At 42.3% G+C, this 16,648-nt stretch overlaps 1 protein-coding gene across 1 annotated transcript; it reads right to left on the reverse strand.

Moving 5' to 3' along the window:
• Nucleotides 1-278: 278 nt before the first annotated feature.
• LOC148012656 (uncharacterized) lies at nt 279-1,282 on the reverse strand. The gene has a single exon (XM_087669673.1). It carries the CDS (start codon nt 1,162-1,164, stop codon nt 601-603), a length of 564 nt encoding a protein of 187 aa, XP_087525799.1. The 5' UTR covers nt 1,165-1,282; the 3' UTR covers nt 279-600.
• Between the last annotated feature and the right edge of the window lie 15,366 nt (nt 1,283-16,648).

The raw sequence follows: 16,648 nt of genomic DNA on the forward strand, positions 1-16,648 counted from the left end.
GATTTTACTGGCATCGCACTGCTTCTATTTTACAATGTTACGGACAACTCAAGTTACTTTGTCGATAATTAACATATGGCTCAACTCTACCGTATGAAATTCTCTTTTGAATCACAGGGGGACTTCTCACGGCGAAGATCTTTAAAATCAATGGGGACTTCTCACGGCAATAATATTTTCAGCTTGAAGACATACTTTTCTGGAAATGTACGGACGTGCCCAATGAGCCCTAAAGTCGTAACATTCTTTGACAACATCAAAACTCCAATGCACCGCACTAACAGATAAGAATAGCCACCAATCTAACATGGTCTTGATGAATTCATAGATGGGCAAAGTTCTGTACAATTAAAACTATATCTCTTTACTGGGCGGCATGGGTTCATGGGAGGTGTCACACGCTCTTAAGTCCTCTGAAAGGACACATGGAGCATTTTCCAAAGCACCATCCTGCTATGTTGCTGGAAAACTGAAACCAGGAATGCAACCAAGAGTGCATATGAAACAGCAGGGAGAGGCTAAGCCGGCCATCATACACTGTCCAAATGACCCAAAAACAGACATAAAACTATGTACTTAAACCCTTCTTGCTCAAGAGAGCTATAGGCATTGTCTTTCCCTTGATGTAGCCTTCCATGCAGATCTCACCATTGAAGCGCAGTCCTCAACTTCTGAACTACAGTCTTCGGAATCGCTGAAAACCCCTGCCTCTATCCCTCCACCATATGTAAGGGGAGTATGCATCTGGACGTGCATACCTTCAGAGTAACTGCAGCGATGGAAAGCGGAAGCCATCCCTGTACCAAAACTGCAGCAGGCGTCACCACTGGATTCTGCATGATCTGTGATGCTGCTGCAGTCATCATGCTCATCCTGCACCTCAGATTCTGCTGCAGAGAAGTCATCCTCGAACACAACCTCTGCATCGTCGCTCTCCTCCTCTGGACCAAGGTTCGAGGGTTCATCGGCCATGCAAGAGCGACAGGGGACGTCGCCACCAGGCAGTTGGAGGCGGGAGCAAGACGGGCAGAGGGAGGAGCGGGGGTGTCGAGCGACGAGGAAATTGGCGGAGTGGACGGTGTGGTCGCAGGCGCAGCAGAGCCAGGCCTGGTCGGAGGGGCAAAAGATCTGGGCGGGGAGGTCACAGAGCTCGCAGGCAGCCATGGGAGGGGCCTGTGTGTGTGTGTGTGTGTGTGTGGAGTCTCTCTCACAGACACACACACCTCACTCTCTGTCTCTGTTTATGGAAATCTGCTTTGTTAAGGGAAGACCATAAACAGCGCTGTCCGACGCGGCGATCCCGGCACGTGATATCCGATCCGATTTGCAAGTGGCCCGCTGACATGGCCCGCCTGGCCACGTGGCTCTGGGGCCCACCTGCATCTGGTAGCAAATCTCATTTGGGCACAGCAGGGCCTGCTGCCTACGTTGCTTGCTTTGCCGTGACACAATCAACTACCTGCCACGTGGCGCAAACCTATCCACATGATTCCTTATGACGATATGAAATCTCTTTAATTCTTTAATTTTTAGTATCTTAGCTTAATTTTAAGATTAAGAATGAAAACGATGTCTTGTTTTGCTAACCCTAATTCTTAACATCGCTAGCTCTTAACTTAATTTTGATCATGAAAACTTTAACTTTATTTTGATCATGAAAACTACGACTTGTTTTCTAACGGCGCGATTGCTTTACCTCACTAAAAGATAGCTTGTGTACTCATTTTCTTAAATTATATCTTGATGTAGCAATAGTTCAATTGTGCACATACACATACACACATATTCCACACACACACACACACAAATTAGGCTTACAGATTGAACTCATATGTCCATTGATAATGGACCCTTGCATTTGCTTTAGGATCACTTAAAACACAGCTTCATGTTGCTTTGCATACATCAAATATTCCTCCCAAGAATCACACTATTACATTCCAAGCTTTAACAATCAAATATTCTGTGTGTATTTTGACACACAAGTGTATTTCACATTACATTGCACGAATATACTATGCACTAATAAATAGAATGTGTGTGTCTTACAAGTTGAAAATATACAATACATAAAGAATGAGTTTATTTATTAGAAAAATCAAATTTCAATCCATCTCCACCATTGAGAGGATGAAATGACTATTTTCTAATAAAAATCTTGGACTCCCCTATGAAAACCTTCTAGCTCAATTAGATAGGGAAGCATATATTCCAAAAGAATAGTATATATGGAATTTCTATACAATGTACTTGGATATATAAAGAAGCTAGGTGGATTATTTTGCATCTTTTCTATGTTATTATCCAAAAATAGTATCATTGTAACGCTAAAGTGAGGCCAATCAATATCATTAAAATATTTTAGAAAGCATGGCTTAGTCTAAATCTTTCCCAAAGATTGAGTTTTAGAAATTTTCATGTACCTACCTTGACCATACTGAAATAAAACTGTGGTGCTTGTGTAGTTTGCTTAATGGAGTCACTTCTTGTCACTTGAAATAGCTCACTCAAGTTCTCCTTCATTGAACTCCATATGGCAATATCAAACAATGCATATATGTCTGCCAAAAACTTTGCAAGACATGGCTATAAGATGATCCAATATCTACCTTTCTTCAAGGATTTATTGGTTATTTATGACCCCTTTTGATTGAGTCATCTATATAGAAGCACCTCGTTTTCATCGAACACAAAAAGCTTCCTAGTTATTGAGGGTTATTGCATATGGACATTGAGAAATGTGAGAGCAAATATATATTGCTATGAAAAAAAAAGAGCTTCATTAGATTTTGTCATTATAGAGTTTTAGCTACTTTACATTTTCTCTTAAAAATCTTCTCTCCTCAACAAAGTGATATAATCATACGACCTGTCTTTGAAAATCCTATGCCACTAATGCAAGGTCACTACAACACACATTGCAATGTAAGATTGTGTCCCCTTCTCTCATATATGTACACAAGATTGTCCTCCAAAAAGCCACACCATGTTGCATGCCACTACAACATGCAATATTAATACTATGATGCTAACAATATATTAAAATCTAAAAATCACATCTCCATCAGTTTAAAAACAAGGGATCTCATACTAACCTCTCATGAGAGCTCCTGTCATGTATTGCACCCAATCATCTACTACTATATCATCTATCATGAATTCTAGAGGGATGATTTGTCCATAATCGAAAATGTTATCTGGCTGGTTTCCGATGGACAGAGCAATTTTCATGAATGTTGAACACATACTTTGTGCCGGCAAAGCCAATGCAAGTTCCTTTTTTAAGTGCTAAAGCTGCGCTATATATATTTATTGATAAAGTTCAATCTTCAAAAAATATAGCAGTGTAACTTCCATAATACAAACCACAAAAAATATAAATATGAACTACAATAAAAAACATACTAGTTGACATCAATGTGCATGTGTGCTAGTATTTGTGTTACATCTAGCTGCATTCATATACCAAGTTCAATATTATTGCATGTAACTGTCAATGATCATATTATGACTTTACACTACATATCTCTCTACCTCCAAGAATGCAGATATCCATCTCATTAAGGACCACTTCTGTCATATGCAAGATCCAACATCTTTGTCCCAACTCAATTCATCAACATCTATCCTTTGCAACCTACTCAAGGAGCTGCACGATGGAGGATATATTGGTCGTAAAAATTAAGAGCCTTGTGTCCTTCATCAACAAGTGATCAACTAGATGCATCATATCAACCGGCTGCACCTAAGTGTAGGAATTTCGTGATAGAGTTTAATCCCCCAATCTATGCATGACATTGTTGCTAGGTAGAGGAATCACCATGATGTCACATTTACTATTTATACTTTACCAACCTCGGCTAATTTGTGTTGCTTGACCTCGTTGAATACCTCGACTACTTGAGAGAATGACTCACTTGGTTGATCACTTCTTATATCATTTCCTATGTTAATATATTAATTAGCATTAGAAACTAGTTAGTAGTTAGAAATTACTTAATGTGAATAATGATTGCATGCTTTTTTCATTTGTAAAATTAACAAAAATTCTCAAGAGAGGGTAGCTCATGTTGCAATCATAACAACCAATGAATACAAGGTGCATCTTAAATTGAAGTCTAGAACTTGCAATTTGTTGCATGTGAATGGCCATATTCTTTCTAGGCACTGATATTTACACACACACAATTTTAATAGTTGTAGTATTTGTAGTTTATAGAGAGATGAGGAGAGGGGAGAGGCAGAGGGACACACACATATACAAAATATATATTTTTGGATTTTTAAAAGGAAAGGGGATCAATTGTATCCAATAGTCTCTCCCCTATCTCTCTCTCTCTCTCTCTCTCCCCCTATAATATGTATTTAATGCTCCACTAACTCGAAGTGGTTGTATAAGGCCACCCCCTCCTATCACCTCCTACATTATTGTGGTCTAGAGAGAAGGCCCCTTGCATCCTATAGTTAGGTATTCCCATAGGTGTGTAGATCTCTCTCTCTCTCTCTCTCTCTCTCTCTCTCTCTCTCTCTCTCTCTCTCTCTCTCTCTCTCTCTCTCTCTCTCTCTCTCTCTCTCTCTCTCTCTCTCTCTCTATTTATCTATCTATCTTAATTTCTCTCTTTCCCACTACTTACCTCTCACTCTCATATGCACATCTACACAACATACATGCATACATATATCTTCTATGTACACATCCAACAAACTCTCTCTCTCTCTCTCTCTCTCTCTCTCTCTCTCTCTCTCTCTCTCTCTCTCTCTCTCTCTCTCTCTCTCTCTCTCTCTCTCTCTCTCTCCTTACCTCTCTATGTGTAGCCTCTCTCTTGCCAAATCAATATCACATTACACAAACATCTCATTTGTTAATGTTGTCGAGATGTCAAGCTGTGCATGAGCTAGCATCCACCCACTGTGCACCTTTGTGATGTGGTAGGATATTACTTATTGGCATGTCACTGACATGAGGATATGCCATCAATTCTATAGTTGAACTACACCCACATAGTCCATCCTTGGTTATGGCACATTCATTGTGCTATGCCTTTTTTCCCAAGCAAGTTTACACTTAGTGACCACATGTACATATGTTGTGGTAAAGTTTATATTAGTCTTTTATCATGTTGTAGACTTATCTTTTTTGTATGGAACAAGAAGAAAGAATAATAAGAAGATTCCAGCCCTATCTCTATGTGTGCTCAAGTCTCCATTGCTTTTGTATGTATGCTCTTGGTTTCTTCTTTTCACTTCCCTCTTATCTATTTTCGTTGTATCTCATAGCTTGCACAAAGCTTGATTGAAGACTAGGGTGAAGGTGTTGGAGCATGAAAATAAGTAAGCAAGCAATGGGCAAGAAGCTCTTCCACCTTGCTCAATTTGCCTTATGTTATAGCCATAGGTGGCTCCTAAGGCTAGCAAGGGTATAGTGTTCGATTGCGGTGAAACTTGGTGATTAGAAAGAATATGTATATATTGTAGATAAGCCCTTTAGGATTTTTTGGCATCTGAGGTCATTTTGGCCTCCATTTTGAACCTACAAGTGGTCATGATAGTAGGTTTTGGATATACTATAGTTTTGATTGTGTTGGCCGTCTACAAGTGCATAGGTTATAGATTTCAAATATGTAAGGTTTAAGGTGTTTGCTGGGTTGAAAACATAGAAGGCATCTGCATATAGATTGCAAACAACGGTTATTATTGTATAGTCAATGAAAAAGTTTGTGTTTAGTTCAGGTAAACTTGGTATTAGCTTGCTTGCAAATTGTAATTTTTTGCAAGTTCTTTGTTTTGTCAAAATGTTTGATAGCTTCAACTAGATTGTAAGTGAGAAGCTTGATAAGAACAACTATCCTACATGGAAGTTCAAAATGACAAATTTCTTAAAGGGAAAAGGTGTTTGAAATTACATTGAAGGAGACATGCCAATAGCACCTGAAGTCTCCACAAAATGATAGTGCACAATAGGTAAAGGTTAGGAAAGATCGGGAGAAAAAACAGAGTAAAGTCATGTATTGGCTATTTGTCAATGTCAGAGTGAGTGACAACCCATAAAAACATGCTACATATTGCAATATCTTTCAATAAAAATGTATACATACCATACACTATTACCATATTTTAGAATTAATTTCATGTAGATGTGGTTGTAGTTGATGCCTTTGGAGGATGGTCTTCACAATATGGGAAGGAGATGTTGGTGCAAGGGAGTTTCTGTATGCGAGGAGAGTGGAGTTGGAGTAAAAATCCGACAGACTTCTATAGGTAATCAATTACAGAATTCATTTCTAAAAGAAGAGAGTATATGCATCAGTAGTTAGTGTTATGGAAGATCATTTCAGACTGGACAAATACAAAGCATGTTTGATGGAGTTTCTACACTTAGAAAATATAAAGTTTGTAGAGCCTAGGAAAAATTGGAAATCGCCCATAAGATAGCCCTAGCAATTATTATATTTATCTAAAGAATAATGAAGACCATCTTTGCTTATATCTTAGTCCTATGAGATCTTGTATGTGGGTCGAGAGTGTGTTTTATCTAATAGGGGAAAATAAGGTTTAGAGAGGAGGGATTTTAAGATCTAAGGCTATATGGTTTGATGTTTTAGAGGGTTAAAAAAATGAATTCAAAAATATGATGAGAGAACAGACGTGTTGAGGATCTAAGAAGCACCATCTTGCCGTGGTGAAAAGGAGAGAAAAAGAAACAGTTGTGTTCATTTTTTGGGCTTCAGCTGATCTTCTTGATCCTCATGGCCACCTTCTCACCCATTGCTAGCATCTCACCATGGCTTTGATAATCTCTTTCGATTCCTCATAAATCTTAATTCTATTTCTTCACTATCTTCATTTTGGTTGAGGTGCCTGAGAGCGGAATTTAGGTGATGGGAAGTGCTTAAAAATAGCTAAAAATTATGAATATCAAGGGAAAAATATTCACCGTCAAAGGCGGCGGCTCGATCTAGGACGATTTTAAGCGACAAGCAGTCGACGGGCGCCCAAGTGACACGTCCGAATTTTTAGTAATTTTTCTGTCAGTTGGGACGGGATACGGAGCTGCAGGCCTGTCCGGGATGCCGAGACGGACGCCAGAAATTTACAGCACGTCAATCGGAGCTCGTATGAGGAAGTTGGCCCAAAACCGGCCGGGGTGCTCGTGATGGAGGGGGGGCGGCGGCTGTTTTTCAACGCCGAAAAAAAAAAGGCCCCGCCCCCCCGCCCCCCCCCCCCCCCCCCCCCCCCCCCGCCCCTAAAAATCAAGATGCAGGCTTGCAAAGAAGCCATGAAACCAACTCTCCCCGGCTTCCACATTCGATCTCCGCTCCATGCATTCAATGGCAGCCTGTAGAGGGAGAGAGAAAATTAGTATTTCTCTCTCCTCTAAGAGGGAGTTCATGTGGGAAGAAGAAGGAAGAAGAAAGAATGATGGAGGCTTGTCTGGCATGGATCGGATTGCTCCACGGGCTGGAAATGGTGACTCGTGATCGTCATGAGCATGAAGTGCTGCTGATTTTCAGATTTGCAGCCATGGACATGAAACCCGAAACACGCAAATAAGCGGTAATTCAATTTCTTCAAAGGAAATTTGAGATTTTATGGCTTTTGATTGATAAAATGTTGTTCATGTGGGCTAAAAATTGTTTATGTTGCTGCTTTCCATGAGTACTTGTTGATCATAATCAAAAAGTCAGAAAAATATGCATCTTGTGGTCCAAAATAATACACTAAAATATGTAAAATATGGAAAATCAAGGGGAAATGGTGTTTTTGGGCATAAAAATGGGAAAATGAATAGGCACACCAACTAAATTTTCAATTTTGCTGCAAGAAGGAACTAAGGGCCACAGCCCATAACCTATTTTGAATTTTCAGTAATTAAATAATACAGAAAACAAGGGAAAATACAAGGAAAATAGAGGAAAATCACTAAAAATAGGGGGAAAATGCATTTTGGGTGCGAAAAATTAATGAAAATTGAGAACAACATTTGTGAATGGTTGTGGGGACTGAAGCATGAGGATTTGCCTCAGTTCAACCCCACCTTCTTGTTCTAGTGTGCTTTCCCCGCTTGTTACACATAAAATGATGGCAAAATGCCTCATAAATCTATGCAACGATGCAATATTTAAACGGGGAAGGGTAGGGAAGTTGAAATATGTCTAAATGCCATGTGAGATGATGGAAAAGTTGCTGATTGCTATGCATAGCATTTAGGACGAAAAATAATTATAAAATAAGGGCCTAGTAGCACGAGGATCACCTCGGTGCTAGGCCCATGCAACGAAGCACGAACGCTAGAGAAAAGAAACCATTAAAAGAATGTTTGTGCACTTGTGCACGATACTATTTTGCTAAATGTTTGAGCATTAGGCATCCACAATATGCATAAATCATGGAAATGTTAAAAGGTATCAGAAATCCTGGATGCACAGCAATTGTTTTCATTAGGATCTTGACCCATGTTGGGTGAGAGACAGGACATCCTAAGCCATAGGCTAGTCGTGGGGTCTAGGGGAAAGAGAAGTAAGGACAATGGTACATTCCTGTATACGATTAAATGGTACCTTGAATGGATTTTGTGCGACATGTTTATATGTTGAGCGACGCACTGAGGGGCCAATCCCCAAGGTGTAGGAGAGTCGTAGAGGGGTGGCGGCATTCAGCCGTAGGAGGAACCCCATGTGTATGTGATTCGAGCCTTTTGGCTATGTGAAAGGGACTCCCTCTGAGGAGCAATATTGGGTTAGGATCAGTTGGACTACAAACGACGTATTACAAACGCAATGTTAGGAAGGTAGAGATTTTGATAGACGCTCCTGGCCGCGAGGCCGAGGGGTTGTCTTGTGCTTAGTGACGAGGCCTGGCTAGTGCATGAGCCAGTGCCGGCCCATTTTTAGGTCCATCAGTGGTGCGTCTACCGGGAGCTGCTTAAAAGTGGCGGTCCTCGAATCCTGGTTGTCTAGGGACCAACTAGTAGTTTATGCCAAAGGATTCTGAGATTGATCCATTATTTATTGATAAGCATCGTCTCGCAGAAATCCAAAAGCAAGAGAAAGACGAAAGAGCTAGGCGACGTGCTGAAATTTTTAGGAGATATTCCCCTAAGCGTAGTGGTGCTGAACCCTTACGAGGGTGTACCCCCCCGTCCCCTATTCCTAGTGCAAATCCAATCCTCGTCATGGTGCAGCCTATTGAAATTCCAGCAGGAACGACGGATTTGCCGGCTCTAGGTTACCCGCTACCCATTTTTAATGGGCTAGTTGAGGAAGATGCGGAACTCCACATTAGGGAGTTTCAAAAGCTGATGTTTAACTGTCACATTCAAAAAGAAGGACATTTAATGATGTTCTTCAACATGACTCTCAAAGGAAGAGCTGCCATATGGTATTATGCTTTAGAAGCCGGAACCATATTGAATATTGATTCATTTTATGGAGCTTTTCGAAGGGAGTTTGCCCCTGAAAGAGGTGGACAATATTGGTTGCATGTACTCAACGTGACCCGCCAAGTACCACACGAGGATATTCGTGCTTATGCGAAGAAGATAAAAGAGGTTTTCCGTAAGTTGGACACCTCTATTCCTATCCCCGCAGCTGCCCAATTGCAATATTTCCTACATGGTTTGGACTTTAATATCCAATTGCAGTTGAGTAATGTCCCCTTGGGGGATATAGATACTGCCATTACACGAGCACAAGAGGTGGAATCACGACTACAACCAGCCTATGCTTCTCGAGGCAATTCGAATATGGGTTTAGTATTGGGAAATAATGTGGCAATGGCCAGTGGCAGTAGTGGCCAAGGGATAGCAATGGCTAACCCTAATGGGAGAGGGAACATGATACAGAATGTGCCTTTATTACCAGCTCCCCCTAGCATATCAATGCCTACGAGCAGTCAAATGGCTCCAAGTGGTGGAGGCCAGGCGGTCAATTCTAACACCATGCCTGTGGCTCAACAACCTGTGCCTAATCGAATTGTTAGGCCGATGGAACGACATGGTAATGACCAAGGCTATGAGTCGAGTGCTTCCAATGTTCTTGGCAAGGTTAAGGACATGATGAAGCATTATACCGACATGATTACGGAGCAGTATCGACAAATAGCTGTTGATGTCAACTTCCTTAAAAAACAACAAAATTTGATAGGAAGTAGATACCCAGAGGAGGGTGCACCTTCGAGGTTTAGTTGTAAATGGTGTGGTGGGCAGCACTATCCAAGAAATTGCCAAAATGTTAAGTGCGACATTTGTGGAAAATCCGGCCATTTAGCAGCTACTTGCTGGAGTAAGATCAGTTCCCTCCAACGAGGTAGTCGGCAACTAGGGCCTGTTAATCATCGTGCCTAAGGAAGTGATTCCCAGAGAGAAGATGGGCCTAAACAAAAACTTCAACGACCAAAGACTACAGTGGAGGAGCTACCAAGTGGTAGTGGGGTTAGTTTGATTGAGGCTGTACGCGTTAATGATGCTGAAACCTCTAATCTGCGAGTTGTCCTTACAAGAGGTCAAAAGGGTAGAGAAGCCAACAAGGATAAGCCTGTCGACGGAAACCCTAAACAAGGCGACAAAGGAACGCAAGTTTTGGATCCTGCCATGGAAGGGGGACCTTTGAAGCCCGTAGAGAGTAAAGCCAATAAGGAACCATCAAAGAAGAAGGTGAAAGTTAAGAAAGAGGCAATAAAGCCGGTTCAGCGACCTAAAGAGCGGATGGTTTGGTGTGAAAAGCGAGCTCTATCGAACTATCATGACTTCGATTTGGCGAGCTCTCTTTGCAAAGTCAAGCCGGATGTGAATCTCTTACAGCTTATTAAGCTTTCCCCAGGAGTACGCAAGGAATTTAGAAAGATCCTACGTACCGGGTATATCGTAGAACCTTTGGGTATTGCGCGAGTTGGTGATGACTGGTTCGAGCATGCTGAGAAGCATTGCCCAAGGGTTGCAGCCTATGTCGATGGGATATTAGTAGATTATGCCATTGTCGACACGGGATCATCTGTTAACATTATGAGTTCTGAACTGATGGAAAGGTTGGGTCTTGCGATCCAGAAAGATACCTCCACAATTCTCAGAATGGCAGATGATAGTTTGAGACAGCCGGAAGGCTGCATTCCTAAGGTCCATGTCACTGTTGCAAATGTAGAATGCCTATTGGACTTTCGGGTGATTCGTTTTGCAGGCCGGCCAAGTTACCAAGTATTACTCGGACGACCTTGGATCTTGCAAGTAGACTGCCAAGTAGATATACCCGCCAGTCGACTGATATTCGGCAGAGGTGCCCAGCGTGTGGTAGTTGATGCTTATCTTGAGTCCCCACAGAGTGAGAGAGCTCCTCTATCTTCTACAGAATTGGAGACACTAGAAGATTTATCTACCAGTAGACATCATCGAGTGATAAGTCCAAAGAGGGATCCACCACAGAAGACATCTATCAGATCACTTTGAACGAGCCGATAGAGGGCCAAGACCGTATAAGAGATGCGGATGTTATTGAGCTAGACCTTGGTACGCCTGATGATTCGCGGCCAATCAAATTAGGTTCTATGCTCAGCACAGCAGAAAGGGAGGACTATGTATCCTTGATTCAGGAATTCCGTGATATCTTTGCCTGGAGTTATGATGAGTTGAGGGGCATTCCTCCTAGTCTTGCTGTCCATACAATTCCGTTGAAAGAGGGCAGTCGTCCTGTATGACAGAAAGTAAGGCGTATGCATTTCGAACTGAGGGATGGGCTGTTTGAAGAGTTACAGAAGCTTTGAAAAGTGGGTTTGATTTTTCCTGTGCAACACACGGAATGGTGTTCGCCAGTTGTGATTAGAAAGAAGAAGAATAATCAAATCCGATTATGTGTAGACTTTAGGGAGCTGAATAAGCAGACAGTTAAGGACTACTACCCATTGCCATTTATTGACCAAATTTTGGATCAATTAGCGGGTAGGGAGATATATTCGTTCATGGATTGCTTTGCAGGATACAACCAAATGGCAATTGCAGAAAAGGACAAGTTGAAAACAACTTTCATTACTGTATTTGGTACTTTTGCGTACCATGTGATGGCCTTTGGTTTATGCAATGCGCCTAGTTCGTGGCAACGAACAGCAGATAAGACATTCGGTGACATATCCCCTGAAGAGTTGAAGGTGTTTATTGATGACTTAGGGGCCGCCACCGTGAGAGAAAGGTAGTTGATCATTTTAAGAAAATGCTTTGAGCGTTGTAGACAATTTTTCATCGCCCTAAACCCACAGAAGTGTGTTTTTGGAGTACCTTATGGGCTATTGCTGGGTCATGTAGTCAGTTCGGTAGGAATTGCGACAGACCCTGAGAAAGTCAAAGTTATAGTTGCCATGGGTCCACCACGCACTCCGAAGGAAGTTCATAGCTTTCTGTCTTCGGTTGGTTATTACCGTAGATTCATAAACGCGTTGGCAGAAAGAACGTTGCCGCTTACAAACTTATTGTCCTTTAGCTGTTCGTTTGTATGGGGCGACCCTTGTAAGATAGCATTCGAGGATGTGAAACAGGAGCTAGCAAGAGCACCTGTTTTAAAAGCACCTAAAAGAGGTGAGGTGTTCTATATATTCTCAGCAGCCACCATGTATAGTATCAGCTGCTACTGTTTAGCCCAAATTTGGGAAGAGAAGTGGTACCACCCGATTGCTTTTGCTAGCCGGAAGCTGGGGGTATCCGAAATCAATTATACTTACATGGAGAAGTTGTGTCTAGCGATGGTCTTTGGGACCAAGAAATTCAGGCATTATATTCTCTATGAGAAAGTCGTGCTTTGTACGAAGGCGGAGGGGCTTCGATTATTGATGAATAAGCTACAGCCGCCTGATCGTCTAGCGAAGTGGTTAATCACTTTGCAGGAATTTGATTATGAAATCAGGAGTAAGCCACCAAGGTTGCAAGGCATCGTGGAATGTCTAGTGGACTTTGGGGAGCCGAAAGAATCTGTGGCTGAAGGTAGTGACATGGAGTTGTTATTTAAAATAGATACGGCATCTATTCCCTCCTGGTACGCTGCAATAACGCATTATTTATCAACGGGAGAGGCGGGATCCGAATTATCTAAAGCTGAGAGAAGGAAAATTAAGCAGCAAGCGTTAAAGTTTGCTTTGATCGCAGGTACATTATATCGGCAAGGGGTTGATGACATCTATCGCCGATGTGTGATGCCTGACGAGGTATCATTCATTTTGGAAGAGTGCCATGATTCTGCTTGCGGTGGCCATTTTGCTGGACGGCTTACAGCACAAAAGGCTTTAAGAGCAGGTTATTGGTGGCCTGCCATCTTCCAGGATGCGTTTGCGTATGTTAAGAGATGCGATATTTGTCAACGACATGATAGTCGAGAGAATAGGAAACGACCACTCAACCCTATTATGGCGATACTTCCATTTGAGAAGTGGGGAATAGACTTTGTGGGTCCTATTACCCCGTCGTCAACTGCGCAAAAGAGGTATATCATTGTAGCAACTGACTACTTCACAAAGTGGTCAGAAGCACGTGCAACAAGGAAAGATGATGCTAAAGAAACTGCTAGTTTCCTTTTAGAGCAGATAATATGCCGTTTTGGTCCACCGAAAGAATTAGTGTCGGACCGCGGAACCCATTTCCTGAATAAGGTGATCAAAGGTTTGACAGAGATGTGGCAAATCAAGCATAACAAGACAACCCCATATAACCCGCAAGCCAATGGGCAAGTTGAAAGTACCAACAAGCAGCTTGTGGGCATCCTGTCCAAAATTGTATCGGAAAAGAAACGGGATTGGGATAAAAAGTTATACATGGCAGTGTGGGCCTACAATACGACTTTCAAAGGAGCCACTGGCCATACCCCGTTCAAGTTAGTATATGGGGAGGAGTGTGTCTTGCCTTTAGAGATTGAGCTGCCGACTCTTCGGTTTGCCATCAATCATTCTTTGAGTGATGAAGTCGCACTTTTTGAGCGCTTGACGACACTGGCACATTTAGATGAGCTTAAGCTACAGAGCTTATTGCACCAAGAAGTGGCGAAGCGTCGAATGAAGCAGCTACACGACCTTAAAGCCAAGAAATACACCTTCAAGAAAGGGTAGCTTGTTCTGTATTACGATGCACGATGTGAATTATTTCCAGGCAAGCTAGAGCCCAAATGGGATGGGCCCTATAGGATCGTTAGAATAGGAAAGAATAAATCCACAGTTTTGTTGGCTGACCTTGAGGGGATAGAATTTAAAAATAAGGTTAGTCTTAATAAGATTAAACCTTATTATTTCTGATTGCACTAATGCTATGACTGCCTTGCAGGTCTAGGAGAGATCGATCAAACATCTGCAAGGAAATCATGATAAAGGTTGATGGGTCGTCTGATCCCTTATTTAGAACACCCATATTTAGAACAGAGGTATCATCAGGGAAAGCTCATTTGGTGGAGCAAAGGATATAAGGTGATTGAGCAAGAAGGCGGGACATTTATTTGGGAGATCAAGGTCTTCTGCCATCACTGCCTACAAATTTTGACGAGCATCCCTGTTGAATTCAATGATGATGGAGGGATGGAGCTTACAGTCCACCCGTTGAATATACTGAATTTCGATTACCATAATTACGAGTAGAGTTCAGGATGGCGGGATATGTAAACCCTTTATGGACGTACACCTTGTACTTTGATGGGGCGTCCAGGGGTGCATCCAAAAAAGGAAGTGTAGGAGTTGTCATCCGAGACCCCCGACGACGCATTGTCATGAAGTTAGCTGCTTATCTCGGGGTGAATTTTACCAATAATATGGCTGAATACAAAGCCTTGATTATGGGTTTGAATATTGCAAAGAAGGGTGGTATCCGCCAGTTATTGGTGAAAGGGGACTCGCAGTTGGTTTTAAATCAACTCAATGGGATGTATATGGTGCAAAACCCCATCCTTTGCATGTACCATCATACTGCCCTAGCCCTGCTAGACGAATTTGATAGAGTGTCTTTTCAGCTGATTCCACGAAATTGGAATTAGTTTGCCGATTCCTTGGCTAATTTTGCGTATGAAGAAGACCTCTTCTTTAATTGTGGCCCTTGTCCCGATATATCTATTGATGGTGAGACAGGACCTGGTCGTTTGTGGGGTATGCTTTATGAACATGCCCTCTTTGGCAGACGATGGTTGATTTGGGTGATGCAGAGGGTAAGCGAGACTCATCTACCTTTATTATCTTGGACCCATAGACTGATCAGACGACATGTGATGCGAACACCTCTTGCGATATACGCAGGAGGGATGGGTCATAATCTAATGCACCTAGTTTAGGGCTATGAGCCTCTGTTCCCCTGGGCATGGTATGCTTTGATGTCTATCATGGTTGTTTCCAGGTGGATGTTATGCGTAGTATTGTTTGACTTCATTAGGCCAAGAGGGCCGATTCAGTTTTGTAGCACAGTCAAGTTTCATTTCATTAGGCCAAGAGGGCCATTTCCCTGTCTAGTGCGGGTGCGTTTACTTGGGTTTTTGTTTTAAGTGCTGTGCTGGACAGGTTTCATGGTTAGTGGAATTTGGTGGAGCCTGGAGGAGACTTTGCTGCGCTGGAAGCTTCTTGTGGCCAATCCAGGTGATATTTCTCATTTACGAGTACTTTTCTTTCCTGTTATATGTGTCTTTGTACTTGTCAAGGGGGTACATTCTTGCTGGTGACCGGCAAAACCAAGGCATGAAGTCCCAGGTTTAGGCTAAGTATGTTTGAGGGAGGTCGGAGTAGTTATTGCCTCCTGTAAAGACATTGTCAGGCATCGAAAACCCTGTTTTCGAAGGAAGTCTTAGTGGCCCTATTCTGCTAGCCTGCTAGGCAGCCGTTCTAGGAGTTCTTGTTAGTAGTGAGGCAGTTAGAGAAGCCTGCCAGAAGATAATACTAATGATGCCAAGAAATCCTGAACATCCTACCAGATGACTATAAATACGAAGGTGTGTAAAAAGGAGTTCTAACCCCTATCCCAAGAAAAGAAAAGGGATGAAAATGTGTAAGCAGTTGATCATTGCCTTGCGAAGGCCTGGTAGGTTCCTGGGGACGAATTAGACCCGGGGCCGATACCTTGTCTTCCTAGGGGTGGCTTCTTGCCAAATATAATACCAAAACAAGGAAGGTTGGAGCGAAAATAAAAGTGAGCGTTAGAAAAGGATTAAGTGTCGCCTTACGAGGGCTTGGTAGGTTCTTGGGTGCCGAGACAGGTCCTGAGGCCGATGCCCTGTTCTCCTTGGGTCACTACTCTTAGCTCCCTCCTTTTTACATGCCCAAGTATGTTACTAAAATAAAAACCCTAAAAGAAGAAATGTACTGGAAGAAAATACTCCTTGATCAGGCTATAGGAGTCCTCACCTAGTAGGAGCTCCTCGTTGTGTTGTCTTTAGTTGGTAAGTAGTTCAGCCTACCACTTAGGGCAACCTCTTTGACAGGTTTTTTTAGTTTGGCTGTGTTGGAGCAGTTGGTTAGCGACTCACTTCGGATCTTCTATTAGATGATGCTAGGCCTACTCCTTGTGGATGTCATGCATTGGTTCTGTCCAGGGGTAGGGGAAGCATTGTGCTGAGTTTTATTATATATTTGTTTTGTATCAGTTTGATGCTTCTTTGGTTGTTTATGTGCAGATATGTTCGTGGATTCGACGGGCTGAGTCGCCCTATCCCGTGGT

Source organism: Lygodium microphyllum, chromosome 27 (assembly GCF_053477565.2).
Source record: "Lygodium microphyllum isolate KBCC chromosome 27, Lygodium_microphyllum_v1.1.10, whole genome shotgun sequence".
NCBI lineage: Eukaryota > Viridiplantae > Streptophyta > Polypodiopsida > Schizaeales > Lygodiaceae > Lygodium > Lygodium microphyllum.

Coding starts and splice junctions, on each gene's coding strand:
- LOC148012656 (XM_087669673.1), bottom strand. CDS start 1,164: ATGGCTGCCTGCGAGCTCTGTGACCTCCCCGCCCAGATCTTTTGCCCC.